Raw genomic sequence first — 23,627 nt, forward strand, 5'->3', positions numbered from 1 at the left:
CTGGAAAGTGTTTATTTCTAGTGATTCCCTTCTCCCATTTGCCCTCCCTTCTAACCTTCCCTTTGTTCCACTTGTCGCCTCCTCTCCAACTTTCCTGTGGTGTATATAAATTTTCATATCAAATTTAGTGAGCATGTTATTCCCTCCTTCAGCCACACATGGGGAGAGTAGCTTTATTTTTCCCCCTCTCCCCTTCTCCCTTATCTCCTCCATTAAATAAGATTTTTCTGATCTCTTTTATGAGTTATAGCCTGCCCCATTCCATTACTCCCTTTCTCTTCCCAGAATTTTCCTCCTTCATCCCTTTATTTTTAATTTTATTTTATTTCTGTGTGAGTGTGTGGATATCAACTCTTCTGATATAACACACCCTGTACTCTCTATCTATCTCTCTATGTGTGTGTGTGTGTGTATGTGTGTGTATGTACAATCTCTCCAACTACCCAAATACTGAGAAAAGATTCAAGAGTTAAAAATGTTTTCTTTCCATGCAATAATGTAAACAGATCAGCTTTAGAGATTCTTTTATGATTTTTCATTTCTGTTTACCTTTTCATGCTTCTCTTCATTCTAGTCTTGGGAAGTCAAATTTTTAAATACAGATCTGGTCTTTTCCTCAACGTGAAATCTTGAAAGTCTTCTATATCATTGAATGACCATTTTTTTCCTTTGAAGTATTATATTCAGATTTCCTGGGTAGGTGATTCTTGGTTTCAATCCCAGTTCTTTTGACTTCTGAAATATCCCACTGCAAGACCTTCCATCCCTTAATGTTGAAGCTACCAGATCCTGTGTTATCCTGATTGCATTTCCACAGCGCTTAAATTGTCTCTTTCTAGCTGCTTGCTGTATTTTCTCCTTGATCTGGGAACTCTGAAATTTGTCCACAATATTCCTAGGAATTTTTCTTTTCAGGATCTCTTTCAGGAGGTGACTGGCAATTTATTTCCATTTCTGTTTTACCCTTTGGTTCTAGAATATCAGGGAAGTTTTCCTTGATAATTTCTTGGAAGATGATGTCTAGGCTTTTTTATTTTTTTATCATGGTTTTCAGATAGATCAATAATTTTAAAATTATCTCTCCTGTATCTATGTACCAGGTCAATCAGGAATTTCACATTGTCTTCTCTTTTTTCCATTCTTTTGCTTTTGTTTCATAATTTCTGGGTTTCTCATAAAGTCATTTACTTCCATCAGCTCCATTCTAATTTTTAAACAACATTTTCTTCAGAGAGCTTCTGAACCTCCTTTTCCATCTGACCAATTCGGCTTTTTAAAGCATTGTCCTCCTCATTGACTTTTTGGACCTCTTCTGCATTTGGGTTAGTCTATTTTCTTTACCCCTACCACCAATCTGCCCTCCCTTCTAAGATCCCTCCCTTCCCTTATCCCCATCTTCTCTTTTGTCCTGTAGGGCAAGATAAATTTCTATGCCCCCTTGCCTGTATTTCTTATTTCCCAGTTGTATGTAAGAAAAATACTCAACAGTTGCTCCTAAAACTTTGAGTTCCAGCTTCTCCTCCTTCCTCCCTCCCCACTCATCTCCGTTGAGAGGGCAAGTAATTCAATACAGGCTATATATATGTAGTTCTGCAAATGACTTCAATAATAGTCATGTTGTGTAAGACTGACTATATTTCCCTCTATCCTATCCTGCCCCCAATTCTTCTGTTCTCTCTTTTGACCTTGTCCCTCCCCAACAGTATTGATTTTCAATGCCTCCCTCCTCCCATTGCCCTCCCTTCCATCATCCCACCTACCCTGCTTATCCTCTTCACTCCCACTTTTCTGTATTGTAATATAGATTTTCACACCAAAATGAGTATGCATTTTATTCCTTCCTTGAGTCAAATGTGATGACAGTAAGCTTCACGTATTCCCTTTCACCTCCTCCCTTTTTCCCTCCAGTGAAAAGTCTTTTTCTTGCCTCTTTTATGAGAGAAAATTTGCCCCAATCCATTTCTCCCTTCTCCTCCCAATATATTCCTCTCTCACCCCTTAACTGTATTTTTGTAGATATGATTCTTCCTATTCAACTCACCCTGTGCTCTCTTTCTTTCTCGCTCTGTGTGTGTGTGTGTGTGTGTGTGTGTGTATAATCCCACCAACTACCCAGATACTGAAAAAAGTTTCAAGAGTTACAAATATTGCCTTTCCATATAAGAATGTAAACAGTTCAATTTTAGTAAGTCCCTTATGATTTCTCTTTCCTGTTTACCTTTTCTTGTTTCTCTTGATTCTTGTGTTTGAAAGTCAAACTTTCTCTTCAGCTCTGGTCTTTTCATCAAGAATGCTTGAATGGCCTCTATTTCATTGAATGACCATTTTTCCCCTGAAGTATTATACTCAGTTTTGTTGGGTAGGTGATTCTTGGTTTTAATCCTAGTTCCTTTGACTTCCAGATTATCTTATTCCATGCCCTTTGATCCCTTAATGTAGAAGCTGCAAAATCCTGTGTTATCCTGATTGTATTTCCACAATACTTGAATTGTTTCTTTCCAGCTGCTTGCAATATTTTCTCCTTGACGTGGGAACTTTGAAATTTGGCCACAATATTCCTAGGAGGTTTTGGGGGGTTTTTTTGGATGTCTTTCATGAGGTGATTGCTGGATTTTTTTGATATTTATTTTGCCCTCTGGTTCTAGAATGTCACGGCAGCTTTCCTTGATAATTGCATAAAAGATAATGTCTAGGCTATTTTTTTGATCATGGCTTTCAGGTAGTGCCATAATTTTTAAATTGTCTCTCCTGGATCTATTTTCTAGGTCAGTTGTTTATCTAATAAGATATTTCACATTATCTTCCATTTTTTCATTTCTTTGGTTTTGTTTTGTGATTTCTTGGTTTCTCATAAAGTCATTAATCTCCATCTGTTCCATTCTAATTTTAAAAGAACTATTTTCTTCAGTGAGCTTTTGAACCTCCTTTTCCATTTGGCTAATTCTGCTTTTTAAAGCTTTGTTTTCCTCATCGGTTTTTTTGAACCTCTTTTGCCAATTCAGTTTGCCTATTTTTAAAGGTGTTACTTTCTTCAGCAGTTTTTTGGGTCTCTTTCAGCAAGTTGTTGACTTGCTTTTCATGATTTTCTTGCATCTCTCTCATTTCTCTTCCCAACTTTTCTTCCACCTCTTTAACTTGTTTTTCAAAATCCTTTTTTACGTTCTTCCATGGCCTGAGAACATCGCATATTTTTTTTTGGAAGCTTTGAGTGAAGAAGCCTTTACCTTGCTGTCTTCTTCTAATTGTATGCTTTGCTCTTGCTCAGATGAAACAATGGAAGAAAACATCTTTTCATCTAGACAGTAACCTTCTGTAGACTTATTTTTCCCCTTTGTGAGCATGTTCCCATGCTTGACTATTGAGTTCCTTGACTATTGAGTCCTCTGTCAAATGAAGGATATACTAACCTAGTCTTCAGAGGTTTTGTGCAGGTGTTCTCTGAGATATCTCTAAGGAACTATAAGTTCTCAGTTCCTCCAAGGTGGCACAATGAAGGGAGAGGAATTTACTTCTCTTCTGGTCTGACTTCTGGACTCTGAGCAACCAAAAGCACTGCTTTCTGACCTGGACTCTCAGTAGGATTCTCTCTCCATAGCTGCCACCAGCTCAACCACACCAGTGCTCCTCCTCACCCCAGGACTGCCACTCAGGACAGAGACCCAGATCAGTGACTCATTTCCCACAGCATCTGTTGGCCAAAAGCTCAAGTAACAGCTGCTGCTGTGGCAGAGGCTGTAGCCACCCTGGGACTGGAACTTAGGTTGACCAGCTGCACTCTCGCCCACGTGAAATAGCTTCCTTACTGAACTTTGCAGCTGTCTTTGGAGTTTATGGGTTCAGAAATCTGGAAACCACAGCAGCTGCCCATTACTTAGTGCTCTGAAGCCTGCTCCACTTCCATCAGGGCTGCATGGGCCACACTCCACTACATGCCCAGTGGAATAGGTGTTTCTTGTTGGCCTTCCAGGCTGTCTTGGGCTGGCAATCCGTTTCACTCTGTTGTTTTGTGGCTTCTGCTGCTCTAGAACTTGTTTGGATTCATTTTTACAGTTTTTTTAAAGGCACATCCGTCTTTCTACTCTACCATCTTGGTGCTACCCCTCAAAAAAAATTTTTCTTATGTTACAAATACAGTACTGATAACTAAACAAAAAAGAGCCAAAACAAAGAAAGGAAATTATAGATCAATTTCCCTAATGTATAGAGACGCAAAAATTTTAAATAAGATATTAGCAAAAACATTTCAGCAAATTGTCATGAGAATAACACAGTTTGATCAGATAGGATTTATACCAGAAATACACGGCTGGTTCCATATTAGGAAAACTATCAGCATAACTGATCACATCAAAAACAAAATGTAGAGAAATCATACGATTATTTCAACAGATGCAGAAAAAGCTGTTGACGAAATATGACATCCATTCGTATTGAAAACACTAGAGAATTTGGGAATAAATTGAGCTTTCCTTAAAATGATAAGTAGCATCTACACAAAACAATCAGCAAGCATTATATGTAATGGGGATAAGCTAGATGCATTTCCAATAACATCAGAAATGAAACAAGGATGTCCATTATCTCTACTATCATTCAATATGGTGCTAAAAATGATAGCTTTCACAATAAGAGAAGAAAAAGAAATTGAAGTAATTAGAAGAGACTACATTATCACTCTTTGCAGATGACATGATGACATATTTACGGAATCATAAGGAATCACATAAAAGATCTACTTGAAACAATAAACAACTTTAGTAAAGTTTAAAATAAACTTATATAAATATAAAATATATATTTTATTAAATAAACATATATAAATCATCAGCACTTCTATACATTACTAAAAAAAGCTCAACAGGGAGAGATAGAAAGAGAAATCCCACTTAAAGTTACCGTACACATTATAAAGTATTTGTAAGACTACTGGCCAAAAAACACGGGGATTATATGAACACAGTTACAAAACACTATTCACTCAAATAAAGGTAGATCTAAACAACAGGGAAAACATCAGTTGCTCATGGATAAGGAAGCTAATGTAATAAGAATGACAATTCTACTTAAATTAATTTCAGTGCCATACCAATCAAACTATCAGATAATTATTTTCTAGCGCTAGAAAAAACAATATCAAAATACATCTGAAAGAACAAAAGATCCAGAATAACAAAGGAACTAAAGAAAAGTAATGCCAGGAAAGGTGGCCTAGGCCTCCTAGATCTCAAACTATATTATAAAGCAGTAATCATCAAAACCACTTCATACTGGCTAAGAAAAGAGAGGTAGGTGAGTGGAATATGTTAGGTACTAAAGATACAGCAGTCAATGAATGTAGCAGTCTATTGCTTGATAAACCCACGGACCCCAGCTTGTGGGATAAAAATTCACTTTTTGACAAAAATTGTTGGGAAAACTGGATAATAGTATGGCAGAAACTGGACACAGACGACCAATGTCTGACACCATATACAAGAATAAAGTCCAAATGGGTATATGATCTAGGTACAGAGGCTGACAGTATAAACAAATTAGGGGAGCAAGGGATAGTGTATTTACCAGACTTATGGAGAATGGAGAAATTTACGACCAAACAAGAAATGGAGAATATTATGAACTACAAAACAGATAATTTTGACTCCATTAAATTGAAAAGATTTTGCACAAACAAACCCAGTGCAAGCTAGATTACGAGGGAAGCAGAAAACTGGGAAAGTATTTTTACAACTAGTGTCTATAATAAAGGCCTCATTTCTAAAATGCGTAGAGAAGTGGGTCAAATGCACAAGAATACAAGCCATTCCCCAATTCATAAATGGTCAAAGGATATGAACTAGCAGTTTTCAGACAAAGAAATTTAAGCTATCTATAGTCATATAAAAAATGCTCTAAATCACTATTGATTAGAAAGACGCAAATGAAAACAACTCTGAGGTACCACATCACAGCTATCAGATTGGCTAACATGACAAATAGGAAGATGATAAAAGTGGGAGAATGTGAACACTAATTCATCGTTGCTGGAGCTGGGAGCTGATCCAACCATTCTTCAGAAGAACTTCGAATTATGCCCAAAGGGATACAAAAATGTGCATATCCTTTGAACCAGCAATATTGCTTCTAGGACTGTGTCCCAAACAGATCACAAAAATGGGAAAGGGTCCTACATGTACAGAAATATTTATAGCAGCTCTCTTTGTGGTGGCCAAGAACTGGAAATTAAAGGGATGCCCATCAATTGGGGAATGGCTGAACATGTTTGTGGTATGTGAATATAATGGAATACTATTGTGCTATAAGAAATGACAAACAAGCAGACTTCAGAAAATCCTGGAAAGGCTTAGAAGATCTGATGCTCAGTGAAGTAAGCAAAAAAAGGAGAACGTTATATACAGTAACAGCCGCAGTGTGTAAGGACTGATTTTGATAGACTTAGCCCTTCTCAGCAATGGCAGGAACTAAAACATTTCCAAAGGACTTATGATGCAAAATGCCATCAACATCCAGAGAAAAAACTATGGAGCTAGAAGGCAGAATGAAGCAGAATATTTTCTGTTGTGTTAAGTTTCACTGCATTTTGTTTTCTTTTTCTCATGATTTCTCCCGTTCTTTATAATTCTATGCAATATGATTGGTGTGTAAATGTATTCATTAGGAATGTATATATAGAGATCATATAAAATTGCCTACCATCATGGGGAAGGAATGTGGAGGGAAGGGATGAAAATTTGATACTTATAGAAATAAATGTTGAAAACTATAAATAAATAAATTATTAAATTTGAAAAATAATAAATCTCATGGAACCACAGTCAGGATTACACAGGACCTAGCAGCTTCCACATTAAAGGATCAGAAGGTTTAGAATATGATATCACAGAAGTCAAAGGAACTTGGATTACAACCAAGGATTAACTACTCAGACAAATTCAGCATACTATTTTAGGGGAAATGAACATGTAATGAGAGAGGGGACTTCCAAACCTTCCTCTTGAAAAGGCCAGAACTCAACATAAAATAAGATATTCAAATTCAAGATTCCACAGAGGCATAAAAAGGTAAATAGGAAAGAAAAAAATATGTTATTCAAAAATAGAAAAATGTATACATCCCTAAATGGGAAGTTGATACTTGTGACTCTGGAGAATTATATCTTTACCACAACACTAAAAAGGGTTATACGTAGGCAGAGGGTGTCAGCATAAGTTGACTTTGATGTGATGATTTAAAAAAATAATTAATTAAGCGGTGAAAAAAAAAGACTGTACTGGGAGAAGAGGAAAAGAGGAGACAGGAAAAGGTAAATTATATCACACGAAGGGGCACAAATACCTATTAAAATAGAGGGAAAGAAGGGAGAGAGGCAAGCATTATTTGAACTTTACTCTCATTGTATTTGGCTCAAAAAGAATATAACACACAGATTCCTTTGGGTATAGAAATCTCCCTTAACGTGTAGGAAGTAGGAGGGGAAAGAAAAGGAAGGGATAAATAAAACAGAGGGCAGAAGGGAGGGCAAAACTGGCAAGAAAAGGGAGGGGGGCTGATAAAAGGGAGGGCAGATTAAGGGACATGGTGCTCAGGATTAAAATACTAGTAAAGTGTGAAAGGGAAAGAGAGAGGGAATGTGAAAACAGGATGGAGAGAAAAACACAATTACTAATCATAACCGTGAAGGTAAATGTGACGAACTCTCCATAAAGCAGAAGTGGATAGCATAATGGATTAAAAACAAAAATCCTACAATATGATGTTTATAAGAAACACATTTAAAGCAGAGAGATGCATGAAGAGTAAAAGTAAAATGCTGGAATAAAATATATTATGCTTTAAGTGAACTTAAAATAAAGGAATGTTAGCAAACTTGATCTCAACAAAGCTAAAGTAAAAATGGATCTAACTAAGAGAGAGGAGAAAGGAAACTACATCCAGCTACAAAGCTTTAATAAAGTATATGCACGAAGTAGTACAGCATTCAAATTCTTAGAGGAAACGGTAAGGGAATTACAAGAAGAAACAGACAACAAAACTGTATTAGCGTGGCCTCAACCTCCCCCTCCAGAACAAGATCAATCTAACCACAAAATAAACAAGAAAGAAGTTATGGAGGTGAATAAGTTTTTCAAAAGTTAGATATGGTAGACCTTCAGAGAAAACTGAATGTGAATAGAAAGGAATATACCTTTTTTGCCAAGATACATGGCACCTACACAAAAACTGACCATGTATTAGAGGATAAAAACCTCACTATCCAATGCCAAAAGGTAGAAATGCATGCTCTTCAGGTTGTAATGCAATGAAAATTACATGTAATAAAGGGCTATGGAAAGATAGACTGAAGATTAATTGGAAACTAAATAATCAAATCCCAAAGAGGGAGTGGGTGAGACAACAAATCTTAGAAACAATTAATAACTTCATTCAGGAGCATGACAATAATGAAACAAAACACCAAAATTTATGCAATGCTGTCAAAAGATTTCTTAGGGGAAATTCTTTATTCCTAAATGATTACATGAATAAAATAGAGAAAAAGGAGGCCAATGAATTGGGCATGCAGCTGAAAATGCTAGAAAATGAACAAATCAAAAATCTTTTATTAAATACCAAATTAGAAATTCTAAAATCCAAGGACAGATTAATAAAATTGAAATTAAGAAAACTATTTAACTAATAACTAAAACTAAGAACTGGTTTTATGAGGGAAAAAAAAACAATGAAATAGATAAACCGTTAGTTCATTTGATCAAAACAAGAAGAAAACCAAATTACCAGTATGAAAAATGAGAAGGGTAAATTCACCTCCAATGCAGAGGAAGTTAAAAGAGTAATGAGGAGCTATTTTTGCCCAACTGCCAAGAAATCTGACATTCGTAGTACTATGGATGAATATTTACAAAAATATAAATTGCCCAGATTAACAGAAGAGGAAATAAGATATTTAAATAACCCCTTTTCCAAAAAAGAAATTGAACAAGCTCTCAATGAACTTCCTTTCCATTTCTCTCTTTCTCCTCCCAATATATTCCTCTCTCACCGCTTAATTTTATTTTTTACATATCATCCCTTCCTATTAAACTTACCCTGTGCTCTCTGTCTATACATATATATATATGTATATATATATATATATATATATATATATATATATATATATATATATGTATGTATGTATATGTGTGTGAGAGAGAGTGTGTGTGTGTGTGTGTGTGTGTGTGTGTTTAATCACTCCAAATACCCAAATACTGAGAAAAATTTCAAGATTACAAATATTATCTTTCCATGTAGGAATGTAAACATTCAAATTTAGTAACTCCCTTGTGATTTCTCTTTCCTGTTTACCTTTTCATGCATCTCTTGCTTCTTGTGTTCGAAAGTCAAATTTGTATTCATCTCTGGTCTTTTCAACAATAATCCTAGTTGTTTTGATTTCTGGAATATCATATTCCAAGCCCTTAGATCCCTTAATGTAGAAGCTGCTATATCTTGTGTTATCCTGATTATATTTCCCCAATACTCAAACTGATACTCTCTGGCTGCTTGCAATATTTTCTCCATGACCGGGGAAGTCTGGAATTTGGCTACAATATTTCTAGGAGTGGTTTCTTAAGATCTCTTTCAGGAGGTGATAGGACAATTCTTTCAATATTTATTTTGCCCACTGGTTCCAGAATATCAGGGCAGTTATCCTAGGAAATTTCATGAAAAATGATGTCTAGGCTCTTTTTTTGATCATTCCTTTCAGGTAGTCCCATAATTTTTAAGTTGTCTCTCCTGGGTCTGTTTTCTAGGTCAGTTGTTTTTCTCATGAGATATTTCACATTATCTTCTATTTTTGCATTCTTTTGGTTTGTTTTCGTCATTTCTTGGTTTCCAATAAAGTCATTTGCTTCCATCTGCTCCATTCTAATTTTTAAAAAACTCTTTTCTTCAGTGAGCTTTGAACCTCCTGTTCCATTTGGCTAATTCTGCTTTGTAAAACATTTTTCTCTCATTGGCTTTCTGGACCTCTTTTGCTAACTCAGTTGGCCTATTTTTAAAGGTGTTGTTTTATTAACCATTTTTTTGATTCTCCTTTAGCAAGCTGTTGACTCATTTTTCATGATTTTCTTGCATCTCTCTCATTTTTCTTCCAATTTTTCTTCTACATCCCTTACTTGACTTTCAACATGGTTTTATGAGCTCTTCCATGGCCTGAGACCATTGCATATTTGTTTTGGAAGATTTGGATGCAGAAGTCCTGACTTTTAGTTCTTTCTCTGATGGTATGCATTATTCTTCCTCATGCATAACGATGGAAGAAAATACCTATTCACCAAGAAAGTAGCATTCCATACTCTTATTTTTTTCCTTTCTCAGCATTGTCCCAGCTAGTTACTTGACTTTTGAATCCTTTGTCAAGAAGAGGGTATACTCTGGGGACCTGTAATTTCTCAGTTCCTCCAAGGTGGCACAATCAAGGGAGATGAGATTCCTCCTCTCCTGGCCTGCGCTTTGGTCTGGGAGCTACCACAAGCTTTTCTGCTCAGGATCCTCTACAAAGCCTGGACCAACTCCACCATCAATGCTCCTTTCCCCAGTGCCACCACTCAGTGGTGAGATTTAGATCAGCAGCTCAATTCCCCCAGTGGCTTAAGGTGGAGGGCTCCAGAAATGGACACTGCCACAGCAGAGCCTGCTGCTGCCAAGAGTTCAGACTGTGTTCCCTTCTCCTGAGTGAAACAGCTTTCTCACTGACCTTTGAAGCTGTCTTTGGTGTTTGTGGGTTAAGCAATCTGGGAACTGCTGCTGCCTGTGGCACCCTGAAACCTACTTTTGGTCCTGTCTGGGCCATGCCATACAGCCAAAATAGGGTTGCGCTCTGAACCCCACCAAATGCAATAGATCTTTCTTGTTGGCCTTCAAGGCTGTCCTTGGCTATAAATCTCTTTCACTCTGTTGTTTTGCAGGTTCTGCTGCTTTAACATGTGTTTACACTCATTTTTACACGTATTTTATGGGATATAATGCAGAGCATTTACAGGTCTGTCTTTCTACTCTGCCATCTTGGCTCCACCTCCTCACCATAAAATCCCTAAGAAAAACTCTCCAGGGCCAGATGGATTCATAAGTGAGTTCTGCCAAACATTGAAAGAACAATTAATTCCAAAACTATATAAACTATTTGGAAAAATAGATAAAGAAGTTCTACCAGATTCTTTCTATGAAACAAATGTGATGTTTATACCTAAACTAGGATGAGTTAAAACACAGAAAGAAAATACAGACCAATTACCTTAATGAATACTGATGTAAATTATTTTCAAAATATTAACAAATACAGTATAGCAACATAACATAGGGACAGTACACTGTAACCAGGTGAAATTTATACAAGGAATGAAGGAATAGTTCAATATAAGGAAAGCTATCAGCATAATTGACCATGTCAATAATAAAATAACTGAAATCAAAAAAATAGATACAAAATCAAATAGATACAAATATCAATAGATTAAAAAAAAACTTTTGACGCAGTACAGCACCCATTCCTAATAAAAACACTAGAAAGCATAGGAAGAAATGGAGGTTTTTTTAAGATAATAAGTAGTATCTATCTAAAACTATTTGCAAGCATTATATGTAATGGGGATAAGCCAGAAGCTTCCAATAAGATCAGAGCTTAAACAAAGATATTCATTTTCACCGATCTTATTCAAAATTATACTAGAAAAGTTAGCATTAGCAATAAAGGAAGAAAACAAAATTAAAGGAATTTAAACAGGCAATCAAGAAACCAAACTATTGCTCTTTACAGATGATATGATGGTATACTTAGAAAATCCTAAAGAATCAACAAAAAAGTACATGAAATAATAAACAAATTTAGCAAAGTTGCAGGATGTAAACCCACACAAATCATCAGTTTTTATATATATTACGAAGAAAGTAAAGCAGCAAGAGATAGAGAAAATACATTGGAAGTAGTGGTAGACAACATAAAATATTTGGGAGTCTGCTTGCAAAGAAAAATCCAGGAACTACAGGAACACAATTAAAAAATTCTTTTCACACAAATAAAATCAATCGAAATAATTGGAAAAATATCAGTTACCCTTGGGTTGGCCAACCTAATATAATAACAATGACAATTCTACCTAAATTAGTTTACTTGTTTAGTGCCATGTGAATTGAACAAAAAAAATTATTTTATAAAGCTAGAAAAAATAACCAAATTCACCATGTAAGAACAAAAGAATATCAAGGGAACTGATGAAAAGAATGAAAGGGATGGCAGCCTAACAGTACCACATCTAAAACTGTATTATAAAGCAGCCATCATCAAAACTGTTTGGCACTGTCTAAGAAAAAGAGTGGTGGTTCAGAAGAATAGGTTAGGGACAAAACACAGTAGGCAATGACAATAGTAATTTACTGTTTCATAAACCCAAAGGCTGCAGCTTTCAGAATAAGAAATCTATTTAACAAAAACTGCTCAGAAAACTGGGACATAGTGTGGCAAAAACTAGGCATAGACCAATATCTTACACCATATACCAAGATAAAGACAAAATGTTTGCATGATTTAGACAATAACAAACAATAGAGGTGAAAAGGACCATATGCCCCTTTTGCCTCTTTCTTCTTTCCCGCTCCTCTTTTCCTTGTCCTACTATTCTCCTTATCTGGATTCTGATGTATCCTGTCTTTTCCTCCTAGGACCTTATTTTTCACAAATTCCTCAGCTCTTTACCTCATTTTCCTCACTCCCACACAGGCAGCACAGGGGTCAGCTTAGACTTACCTAAGTTTTTCCAGTTTACAATTTGGTTTTCTTAGTCCCATACAAAGTTTTCCATGCATATATCAATCAATGGCAAGGAGAAGAGATGGAGATCTTTCAGGTACTGACACGTAGAGACCATAGATATAAAATCTTGCCAGAGAGCATGCTGTCCATCAAGATAACAATAACTAGAAATAGAAATAAGAGCAGAATAATTCTGTGGATATCAGTGGTACTCAAATTGAATCCTAGTATTATTGTGTATGCTTATTTGTCTGTATAGAAAAATGAAAGGACATGTATTAAATGCCAGCAGCTCTCAGGGAGAAAAGAACAGGTGGGATTAGCTACTTGAGACTCTGAAGGCCAGTGCAACTGAGACAAATCCAAGTACTAGCTTTCATCTTACCCCCCTTCCCCTTACCACCTTTCTGCCTTGTCCTTCATACTTCAACATCCCATATGCACACTGGTAACACTGAAATCAATGTCTAGATCAGTTAGGGTGAGTGGAGGAGAAAACCTGACCTAAGGAAGGAAAAGAAGTTCCCTTAATATGTAACATACACAGAAACCCAAAATTTATCATGACGGACTCAGTCTTGCAGGATAAGAGGAGAACAAATTATATTTGCAGAGCCCTCTCGTTGGCACAGGAATTGGGGAGTTTGTAATAAGGAACTGCTATTGGGACAAGAAGATGACCAGCAACTCACAGGGAAACCCAACAGAAAGGAGATGGCACCCTCAACTGGTGCTAAGAGAGGTTAATTAAATTCCCACAGCTTCTATTAATATGCTCAGCCCAAAACTTCTCAACCTTCAACAAGATAAAGGGATCAGACTATTTCTCTAAATTTCCCCAACCACTGCTCCAGCTTCATTTTTTCTTATTTTCTCTTTCTAAGGTAGCCTTAGTTATTATTTTATCCTGATTCCATTGGGAGCTGGATATCACAGTGGGCCTCCCACTTCTGTAGATATGCCCCTCAGAGAAGGTTCTCAGAGCTGGAAAGCATTTTGGAGGAGAGTAATGTACAGGCAGCCCAAGGACATGAAAAGTATAGAATTCCTTCCCCTTGGGAGCCTTTTCCTTTGTATCTCCAGTGTCTAACCTAATTCTACAGAGCTCTCTCAGGTTCTGATTCATGTGTGTGTGTGTGCGTTTGTGTGTGTGTGTTCATCCTTTATTCCCAAAGAAGACCATGCCATCAGAGAAATAATGACATCACTTACACTTGACTTTGCTTTCAGTGAGGGAGGGCTGTGCAGGTTACCAGCCTCATCTTTTCCATCTGAATCCAGTGGCCAGATGTTCATCAGGATGACTAGAGATGGCCCAGAATGAGGCAATTCGGGTTAAATGACTTGCCCAAGGTCATACAGCTAGTGAGTGTCAAGTGTGTGAGGTGAGATGTGAACTCAGGTCCTCCTGACTCCTGCACTGGGGCTCTACCCACTGAACCACCTAGCTGCCCCTCTGATTCTACTAGAGAGATAATAAATGAAATCTGCTATGAATTGTAAAGGAGTCAGAAAGTGATAGGTGAATATTAGAAGAGAAAACTGAAACCAAAGAGCTTAAGAGGAAAAAAACTCACAAACCTTAAGAATTTAAAAGTTATTAAGACAGAAAGAAAGATGAGCAGCAGAACATCAAAATGAGTCCAAACATGCCTGAATTTCAATTGCAACACAGAAAACTGAACCAATACCTAATGGGGCAGAGGATCCTGTGCATTCATAAGAGAGCAAGGAAACAGCTGCATGGCAATGATTAAATAAAGACATAAGAATTAGGAAAAAAAGAATTTATGGTTTACACCACAGCAATAACTGACAGAAAGGAAAAAGTTGAATCCAGTCATGAGTCTCTTCAAAGAAGTAAAAGAGAGATCAACTGATTGGTAATGCAAATAGAAAGAAATGAAGGACAACATCCACTGAGCTACCTAGCTGCTTCTAATAAAACTGCCAGGCAGGGACTCAGGAGGACAACTTTTTTCCAAATAAAGATGGCTTCTAATGGATCTGTAAGGTGACACACTGTAAAGGCTTATTCTAACAAGAAAATGACTTCCTGCTGCCCCAGGTGAGATGTGTAAGAGACTCCTCTGTGTGAAGTACTAAACAAAAGGCTCCTACTGAGTATTGGCCTGTTTTCTCCACCTGCAGGGGGAGCTTCAGAGTCTGGAGCCTGGAAGGGAAAGCTGAAGGTCCATCTGAAATTCCTTCATGAACAAACAAGAGCATCTTTGTTATGAGCCCATTGTCCCCATTGCAAGGCAGAGTATCCTAGAAGCCAGCCAAGGACAGGATGAGCAGGTTTCTACCATGAACAGGCCCAAAGTTACCCATGGGATGAGGCCTGCTCGCCTCATTTCCCTGCTTCTGGCTTTTCACCCTCAATCAGGGATATTCTGAAAGATTTCAAAGGAGATTACTCATACCACAAAGCCATACACTTCCTTTGCAACCACTACCTGAGAGCTCCTAGAAAAGTAGCATTTCTAGCACGCACTAGAGATGGAGTTTTCCTGCAAAAAATGGAAAGCTGCTGGTCACAAACTTGGAAGTCTGCAGGACTCCAGCCCTCACTGCCTCTCTACCAGCTCTCTCTCCTTCATCCCACTCTGCCAAACCTCAGTTACCTAAACAAATATTCATTAATCTCAGTTGGATATAGAAATCTGTACACAGTCTTGTCCTTTTCTTTTCCTGGAATATATGAAGATACAGCATGATCTACCCAGGAATCTTTATGCTAGCAAACACATCTTTAAGAACAATAGTTCAATCTGGCATGCCTTTGGTGGAGTTAACACATCAATGGTGGAAAAGACCACCACCTTAGATTTCTACATGGCCAGGAGGAAAGGTAAAGTCTGGCAGTGCCTGGTTTGGATACTTTGTTCCAAAATTCTGTATCCCTAAAGAAAATTTGGGTGAGAATCTAGGCTAGACACATGTGCAAAGCTGAAAACTGAACACTGAAAGATCCATAGTTCCACCTCTCTGTAAAAAGCCTAGGAAACACTTCAAGAGATGAAAAAAGAAAATACTCACTGTAAAAGTCTCTGTATCCCAGGGAAGTGCTTAATGCAGAAAGTAATAATCAGGACATCATAGGCAAAGGGAGACCTTAACTTCATTTCTTTGACGTTAATTAGTGCCTGTGTTACAAACTCAGCATCATGAGTCTCATATAAGAGAGAACACCAATTAGGTAAAAGAGAATAAGAAAGGTAGGAATATACATTATCTCCTTTTGGTTCTCGCTCAACCCACTCCAGTAACTGTGACTTGACTTCCAGAGACATTCTACATCTGAACTTCCTCTGCAGCTTACTTGCTATCTCAGCATTTAGAAAGCCAAACAAGAATTGCACCACCAGGGCCACAAAGCTGGTGTCATGCTCCCTACATTCCTGCAGAATATTTTTCACATCTGGGATGGAGGAGTCTGGGCTCTTCTCCCATTCTTCATCTGGGCTCATCAAGTAGAACATGGCAGCAAAAAACTCTTGGAAACTCAAGTGAATGAAGCTATAGCAGGTTTCACAGCCACTGTCGTTCTGAAAAATGTTCATGTCTAAGAAGGCAGAGGCATCAGCTGCCTCCAGGTTATGCCTCCTCAGGTCCTCCTCCTCAAACAGCACTTTCCTCTGCAAGATCCCCTCAGCAGCCAAGCCACAAAGGCCCTTCAAGTGCTGAGGCATAAAGTTCTTGCCATCAGGTGTGAGTGAATTGATATAACACATGTATAGAGCAGTGGTCGTTTTCAAAGCCAGGATGGGATCTTGACCTCTCTCCTCTTGTTGTTTCAGGCAAGTGCAGATAATCCAGCTCATTAGGGGAACAGAGCACATGGTGAACAGTGGGGAACTGTCTTGTACTACATTAAGGGCTTTTTTACCCAATTCCTCATTTCTAAAAAATTTGCAGAAATACTCCATCCTCTGTCTCCAGAGAAGCCCAAGATCTCCACATGACGTGGATTCTCTAACAAATGACTAAATTTTCCCAAAGCAGTGAGTCTTGTAGTGAGCAGCAAGGAGGCTTCAGGGAGCAGCATTATCCTTAGTAAACTGCTCAGCAGGATGGACACTGGCCTCTACTGGTTCCAGTCCTTGCACAGATCACATCTGTTCTCATTACATGGGAATTTAAGCTCATCTAAACCATCAAGGATGAATAGAAGTCTCTCTGGCTGTGACATGATTTCTGTCATAGGAGCCTGGACGCCAGGCCAGTCACTGGCAATTAAATCAGCAAAACTGAGTACATTAACTCCTATTGTGTTCAGTTCTCTGCAAGTGAGATAGAAAACGTAGTCAAAGCTCTCCTTGTAGAGTTGTCCCTCTGCCCAGTCCAACATCACTTTGATGGCCAGGGTGGTCTTCCCAATACCAGCAGTCCCCTGCAGCACAATAGTGTGTGGTTGGATGCCTGTTTTTTTCATCAGGATCAAACAAAGCTGACACATCTATGGGCTCTTCTCGTTCCTCCATGACCTCAGCATGTCTCCATCCTTGGACTAGGAGCTCATGGTGTTTCTGCTCCTTGTAACGATATCCCTGAAGAAGCAGCAGCTGTGTGAATCGATGCTGAAAGAGCTCATTCTCCCCAGGACGATGGTTCCTGTCCCTCATGAGCTGAAATTTCTTTCTCATTCGTTCTCTGCACTTATTTCTTTCACCTAAAGGCAGCACACAGTACAAACATGTTCAGGACTAAATTTGCTGCGATATCTTTGAGAAAACTCTCAGAGAAAATGCTTTGGGCATCATTCTTCCCACAGCCCACATGCAGGTGAAGTTCTACCCCTGACTCTGCCCTCACCTCACATCAGCAAGTGTCCAAGGTAAGTCCCCAAACCCTGCCTGCAGCTCAGCTTCAGTGATTTTTCTGAAACACAACCTTCACAATAACACAGCCCTGATCAGAAGCCCTCAATACCTCTGTCTTGTCCATCAGATAAATTCTAAGCTCATCCCACAATTCAAGGCCATTCTCAATTCCTCCAGTTTTCACAGATAGACATTGAGCTACCTACCCTCCACTGCCTAGTTAATGTTAAGCCACTCAAGTCAAATTTCAGCTCCATAAATATTTATTAAGTGCCTAATGTATACCAGGAAGTCTGCTAAGGGATGGGGATATGAAGAAAGACCAAAGAATCCTGTCCTCAGGAAGCTCACAATCTAAGAGAAAGAACATGCCAACAAATACGTGCAAACAAGATACAGAGAGGAGAAACTGGAGATTGTTTCACCAGGAAAGGACTGACAGAGGGGACACTGAGGAAGGCTGCTTGCAGAAAGTGGGATTTTAGTTCAGACTTTAAGAAAACCAGGGAAGCCTGGAGATGGTGATGAGGAAGGAGAGAACTCCAGGCAAAAGCAACAGTCAGTGACAATTCAGTCAGCAAATAGAATATCTGGTGCTCACCACAAACTATCTTCTCTCTTCTGTCAAAATCTTGTCACTTCCTCAGCACTCAAGACCATTCCACTGTCTTGTGAGGCTTTCTGCTGACCATCCCAAATGCATGTGATTTCTCAACTCTTACAGACTTCCATTCTTTTAAACCTATTTTGATCTCTTCACTGACACCTTATAATCATTCTTATCTTTTGGTGACAAGGACTCAGGAATATAGTCACAGAATGACTGCACTTACAAACTCCCCTAGAAGGTTACCAAATCAAGTCTTGACTTAAAATACTTACTTATTTTCATTTCAATTAACACTAATTAAATGCCTACGGTATACACAACACTGTAGAAAAATTCTATAATACCCCAACAATAACTTCTCCAGGTTCTTCATAATAACCACTAGTATTAGGTACTCACCAGGTCATGAGGCTGCTTCTCACTTTTTGGACAGCTCTAAACACGTGGGAGTCCTGGTATTTACTGAGCTGAAACCTGCCTTCCTGTAAATTCTATCCCTGCTCTTACCTCTATCTTCATTTCTCTCCAGTCTATATTCTGATGTTCTTCTACTGACTCAAGGACTACTTCACCCTGGCAGCTCCCTCCAGCCAAGGCATTAACACAGTGGAAGCACCCTCCCGACTTAAATTTTAAAATATAATATTATCTATGTACTATTATTTTTAAATTTATTTAAATATTTCCCTATACCACTTTAATCCATTTCAACCTGTACTCAGGAGTCTTGTGGGCTACATGCAGCCTGAGGGCCCCCTTTCTGACACATCTTCTCTACATTATTTCTTTGAGCAATTTTGACTTAAACTGAGTATATTATTTTGATGATTAGTAAAAGTAAAGGCATTAATGATGGAGGAGTCAAGAGCTATACTTTGCAAAAGAAATAGTATCAAGCACAAAGTATTTAAAATATCCAATGGCTTTGTGGGAGTTCATGAGTTAAAGTTTATATAGTGAAGTAAATATAGATATATATATTTTCAAGTATGTCAGGGTTTATGTATACATGTATCTACTGCATACCCATGCATAAGAATGCATATATGTTTAAGAATATTTATCAATGAGTCAACAAACATGTGTTAAGTGTTTAGTACATGTCAGGCACTATGCTAAGCACTGAGGACACAAAGAGGCAAAAGACAGTCCCTTCCCTCACAGAACCCACAATCTAGTTGGCGAAATTACCAGACCTATATATACTAATGAGCAACATAGTAGAGAATAGAAAATAATGAAGAGAAGGAAGGCACTAGCATCTAGAGGTGTCAGGAAAACCTCAGTATAATAGGTGGGATTTTAGCTGGGACATAAGGCAAGTCAGGGAAACTGTAGGAGGAGATGATGGGGGAAAAGGATCCTAGGCATGAGGGACAACCAGAGAAAATGACAAAAGGTGTGAGATGGATAGTCTTGTTCAGGGAAATGCTAGTTCAGTGTCACTGGATCTAAGAGGACACTACCTCTCCCCTGCAATGCTATATTAGCTCTCTAATTATCCAGCATCTCATCTCAAATCTCCTCCCTCTCCATCTACCATACTACTATAAAAGTGACATTACTAAAGCACAGACATGATTATATAATGTTCCTCAACAAGAAACTCCAGCAGTTTCTATTTTATTTAGCAACAATACAGTATAGATCTGACCATTCCAGTCTATTACTAAAAAAGGCAGACTGCTGGTAATTGTTCATCTTGGCCTGCTATGAGGGATATTATCTGGTAGAATTCACAAAATTTTAATTCAGCTAATGGTTGGGGCAATTGGGCAGGTTCCTGCAGCACATCCCCTTAAATTATACTGATGGGACCCCATTAATAGACAATCGAAGGTCCAGGATGACAGAGGAAAAAATAAACTTAGCCTAGACTTATACAGACAGTGGTTACTGACCTAAGGAGCCTGGAAGAACTGAAGCAGGAACTAATCCAAGGTCCTCTGTAGGAAAGAAAAGCAGAAGACAATGAGACCAATCTGATTCCTGAGGAGATAGATAGGAGCTGACAATAGGAAAGCAGCTGGAGGTGGATTTCAGTCTGGGCCCTGAGGGGTTGGAATAAGCACCAGAATCTCTACAAATAAACCCTGGTGGCTGACACAAACACAATAATATGATTTCTAAGCTTTAAAAGGCTAAATAGAGGAAAGAATGAATCAATTAATCACCAAGACTGACTGTGCCAGGCACTCCAATACTAAAGGCATGTAGAGAACCAGGAGCTCAGGAGGAAAGGGAAATCTCTGCAGGCTTTACAGGGTTACAGAAGACTTCTTGAAGGAAGTGAGACTTGACCTGCCTGTCAAGGCAATGGGAGGATCTTCTGCATTGCCCATGTGGAGGAAAGCAGAGGATCTAGAGCCCTCTTGTCTCCAACTTAGAAGAAGCTTGATTTCATGTTGCTAACCTCTTGGCTCTTCTCTGAATTCTAAGGGAATAAATAGGAAGTTTTCACGTTTTAAATGATTAAGTTCAGGTGTTCAAACTGAAGACTGATATTAAGTGGGCAAAACCACTGAACACACCCCAGGGCTCCTACAGGAAGTTTTAAGTACACAGGAAGCTGGTGGTTTTGATCTCAGTGTTTCCTGGTAAGGCCGAACTTCTCTGAGAAACCCAGTGAGAGATGGACTCCCAAATATCACACCAGTATGTTAAAGATCCTACTTCACTGTATGCATTTCAGAACTTTAAACGACATTTGCTGCTATTTCCTGTTTCTTCTCTCTCCCCCTATCACCATCAAAGATACCTGAATATCAAGTCCTAGTTAGGAGTGGACATAGGCATGCAGAGGTTATGGGCCATTCCAGCACGCTCTCCATGACTATGAGATGACCTTTTGATAATGACCAATTAAGGTCTGGGGCAGCTAGGTAGCACAATGAGAGAAGGCTGAACCTAAAGTCAGGAACAATCATCTTCTTGAGTTGAAAACTGGTCTCAGACACTAAGTAGCTGTGTGACCATGGACAAGTCCCTTAATTCTGGCTGCTTCAGTCCCTCATCTGCAAAACGAGAGGGAGAACAGAATGGTAAACCACTCCAGTATTTTTGCCAAGAAACCCCTATACAGGTTCATGAAGAGTCACGACTCAACAATAAAAGTTTTCTTAATAAAACCAGCTTTTTCTCATCCTTCCTGTTGTGCATGCCATCTGACTGACTGCATGTTATTTACCACTCATTCTCAAAGGAAAAGAACTTCTCCCCTTATTCCTGACTCCATACAGACTCCAGGAAATTGTCTTAAATTCAGCAGTCTAATCACTATCTTCTTTGGACATTTTCTTTATGCTCACATACAATACTTAATCAAAGCCTGACCCAATTTCACTTTATCTCCTTTCTCCACTGGGCTCCATCACCCTTTCCCTCTTTCCTCAGCTGACACCACAGCTGAAATTTCCACCACTGTCTCCATTCTCCCAGATCTACCATCTGCCCTTCTCTTCAATTCCTTCCCCACCTACTGGCTTCTTCTGAACATTCTCTAGTCACCAGTAAAGTCTCCTCATGGCCCAGATGTTCTTCCCCTCCAATGTCTAGTATTTCAACTCTACTTCTCCCATCTTGATTGTTAGGAAGAAGCAGAGAGGTGGCCCTCCCTCCCCATCTCAGCCCTATATCATGTATCCCAGTGAAATCCTACTATTCTAAAGTTCAAAGTCAAAACATATTAATCAAATACTTATTGAGTACCTATGACACTCCAGACACTGACCTAGGTGTGGGGGATACGAACATAAAATGCAAGAGTGCCTGTCCTCAAGAAGCTTACACTCCTTAATAGGAAATTACATGCAAATACAAAATCTGTAAAGTGTGAATATAAGGTAATTTTAGTTTGGGAGTAGCCCTAGAAGAGGATCCCAAGGAAGCAAGGAAAGAAGGGAGGGAGGGAGCAAAGAGGGAAGGCAGGAAGCAGGCAGTAAGGAAGAAAGAAACTTTGGGGCCTGCACAAGGGTGAGAGGGAATCCCCAGCTCTCAGGTGGATCCTTACCCTTCCTGGCTCGTTCCCATAGCTCCCTCAGACCCATCTTCTCCCAGATGCTCAGAGCCAACTCCCAGGCCTGTTGCCCTCCGAGAGAACAGACCATGGCATCGGCCACCTCTGTGCGATCTGCCTTCTCCAGGCGGCCCCTGGGGAGACAGTCCACCAGGTACAGCTTGAATTTCTTCAGCTCCTCCGATGTCAGGTGCTCCAAGCGCCTGGCCAGTCTGCAGCGGATAGTCTCGGCCATGGCAGCCCCCTATGCTGCCCCGCCTCAGACTAAGTGGGACAAGAAGGAAGAGAAAGTGAAAATGAAATAGTCTGGGACCAGCATCATCGGTAGGGTCTAGGCCACGCCCCTGGAGCTCAGAACCAAGCAGCAAGATGTGGCTGCGCCCCAGAAACTTCCTCCAGAGTACTGGGGCTTGGGGCCAGTCTTCTTTTTCCGACTATTAATTCTTCATAGCCTGGACTATTCCTAGTGGATGGTCAGAGGAGCAGGGGCCAGTGAGGATGACACTGGGGAGAGGAGTCTGTATGAGCCCCGCAAAGCCCAGATTTGCATCTTCCCTTCTTCCAGCTGAGCCTCCAGTTTACATCGACCTAGTGACTCGGAATCAGAGATCTTGGATTCAGATTCTACCAAAGACAGTTACTCTCTATACGACCCTAAGCAAGTCACTTAACCTCCATAGGCTTCAGTTTCCTCTTCTAAAATGCAGGGCAGGAATTAGAATAAATGGCCTGTGAGATGTCTGCCTTTTCACAGGCAATATTTCTAAAGCATTACCACAATGCGAATCATATAGTAGGGGTTTCATAAAACTTAAAACAATTGAACTTCCAGGTGCTTAATAAATGGTTGTTTCTTCCCCCACAATTTCAGCTCTTCATCTGTAATCCAATGACCACTTAATTCTTTTCTAGAAATATAAATCAGCCCGTTCTCTCTGTGTTAGTGGGCATCCCTCTAACATCGTACTCTTCCCTTATAACTGTGACTCACATTTCTAGAACTAGGCAGGAGGTGGTCTCTGAGCTGAGATTTGAAGGAAACTGTGTTCTCAGTATTTTATGTAACAGGAGTTGCTTGTGGACCAGCAGGTGTGTGTAAAGCAGTTGTTTACTCTCTTCTGATTCTACATGACCCCATTTGGGATTGTCTTGGCAAAGACACTGGAATGGTTTGTCATTTCCTTCGCCAGTTCCTTTTATAGATGAGGACTGAGGCAAAGAGAGGTAAGGTACATACACAGGGTCACACAGCTAGTATCTGAGGGCAGATCTGAAATCAGAGAGATGATTGTTCCTGAATCCAAACCTGGTATCCCATACACAGCCCCTTATAAGCAGTATTTGACCTCTTTGGAGTGAAACCAGAAAATTAGGAAAGCAAAAACT

General features: G+C 39.1%; 2 protein-coding genes across 3 annotated transcripts in view; both read right to left on the bottom strand.

The window, feature by feature from the left end:
• The window catches only part of LOC140504876 (NACHT, LRR and PYD domains-containing protein 12-like), a 36,803-nt gene extending 14,574 nt beyond the window's left edge, over positions 1-22,229 (bottom strand). Inside the window, 5 exon segments of the mRNA XM_072610247.1 lie at positions 12,785-12,954; positions 15,833-16,718; positions 16,721-17,216; positions 17,218-17,465; positions 20,128-22,229. Coding sequence (XP_072466348.1) covers positions 12,816-12,954; positions 15,833-16,718; positions 16,721-17,216; positions 17,218-17,439 — 1,743 coding nt within the window. The 5' untranslated portion in view covers positions 17,440-17,465; positions 20,128-22,229 and the 3' untranslated portion in view covers positions 12,785-12,815.
• LOC140504873 (NACHT, LRR and PYD domains-containing protein 3-like) overlaps positions 1-23,627 on the bottom strand; it is a 396,422-nt gene that overhangs the window by 280,507 nt on the left and 92,288 nt on the right. The gene's annotated exons all lie outside the window — the stretch shown is intronic.

This window comes from Notamacropus eugenii, chromosome 5 (genome assembly GCF_028372415.1).
Source record: "Notamacropus eugenii isolate mMacEug1 chromosome 5, mMacEug1.pri_v2, whole genome shotgun sequence".
Taxonomy (NCBI): domain Eukaryota; kingdom Metazoa; phylum Chordata; class Mammalia; order Diprotodontia; family Macropodidae; genus Notamacropus; species Notamacropus eugenii.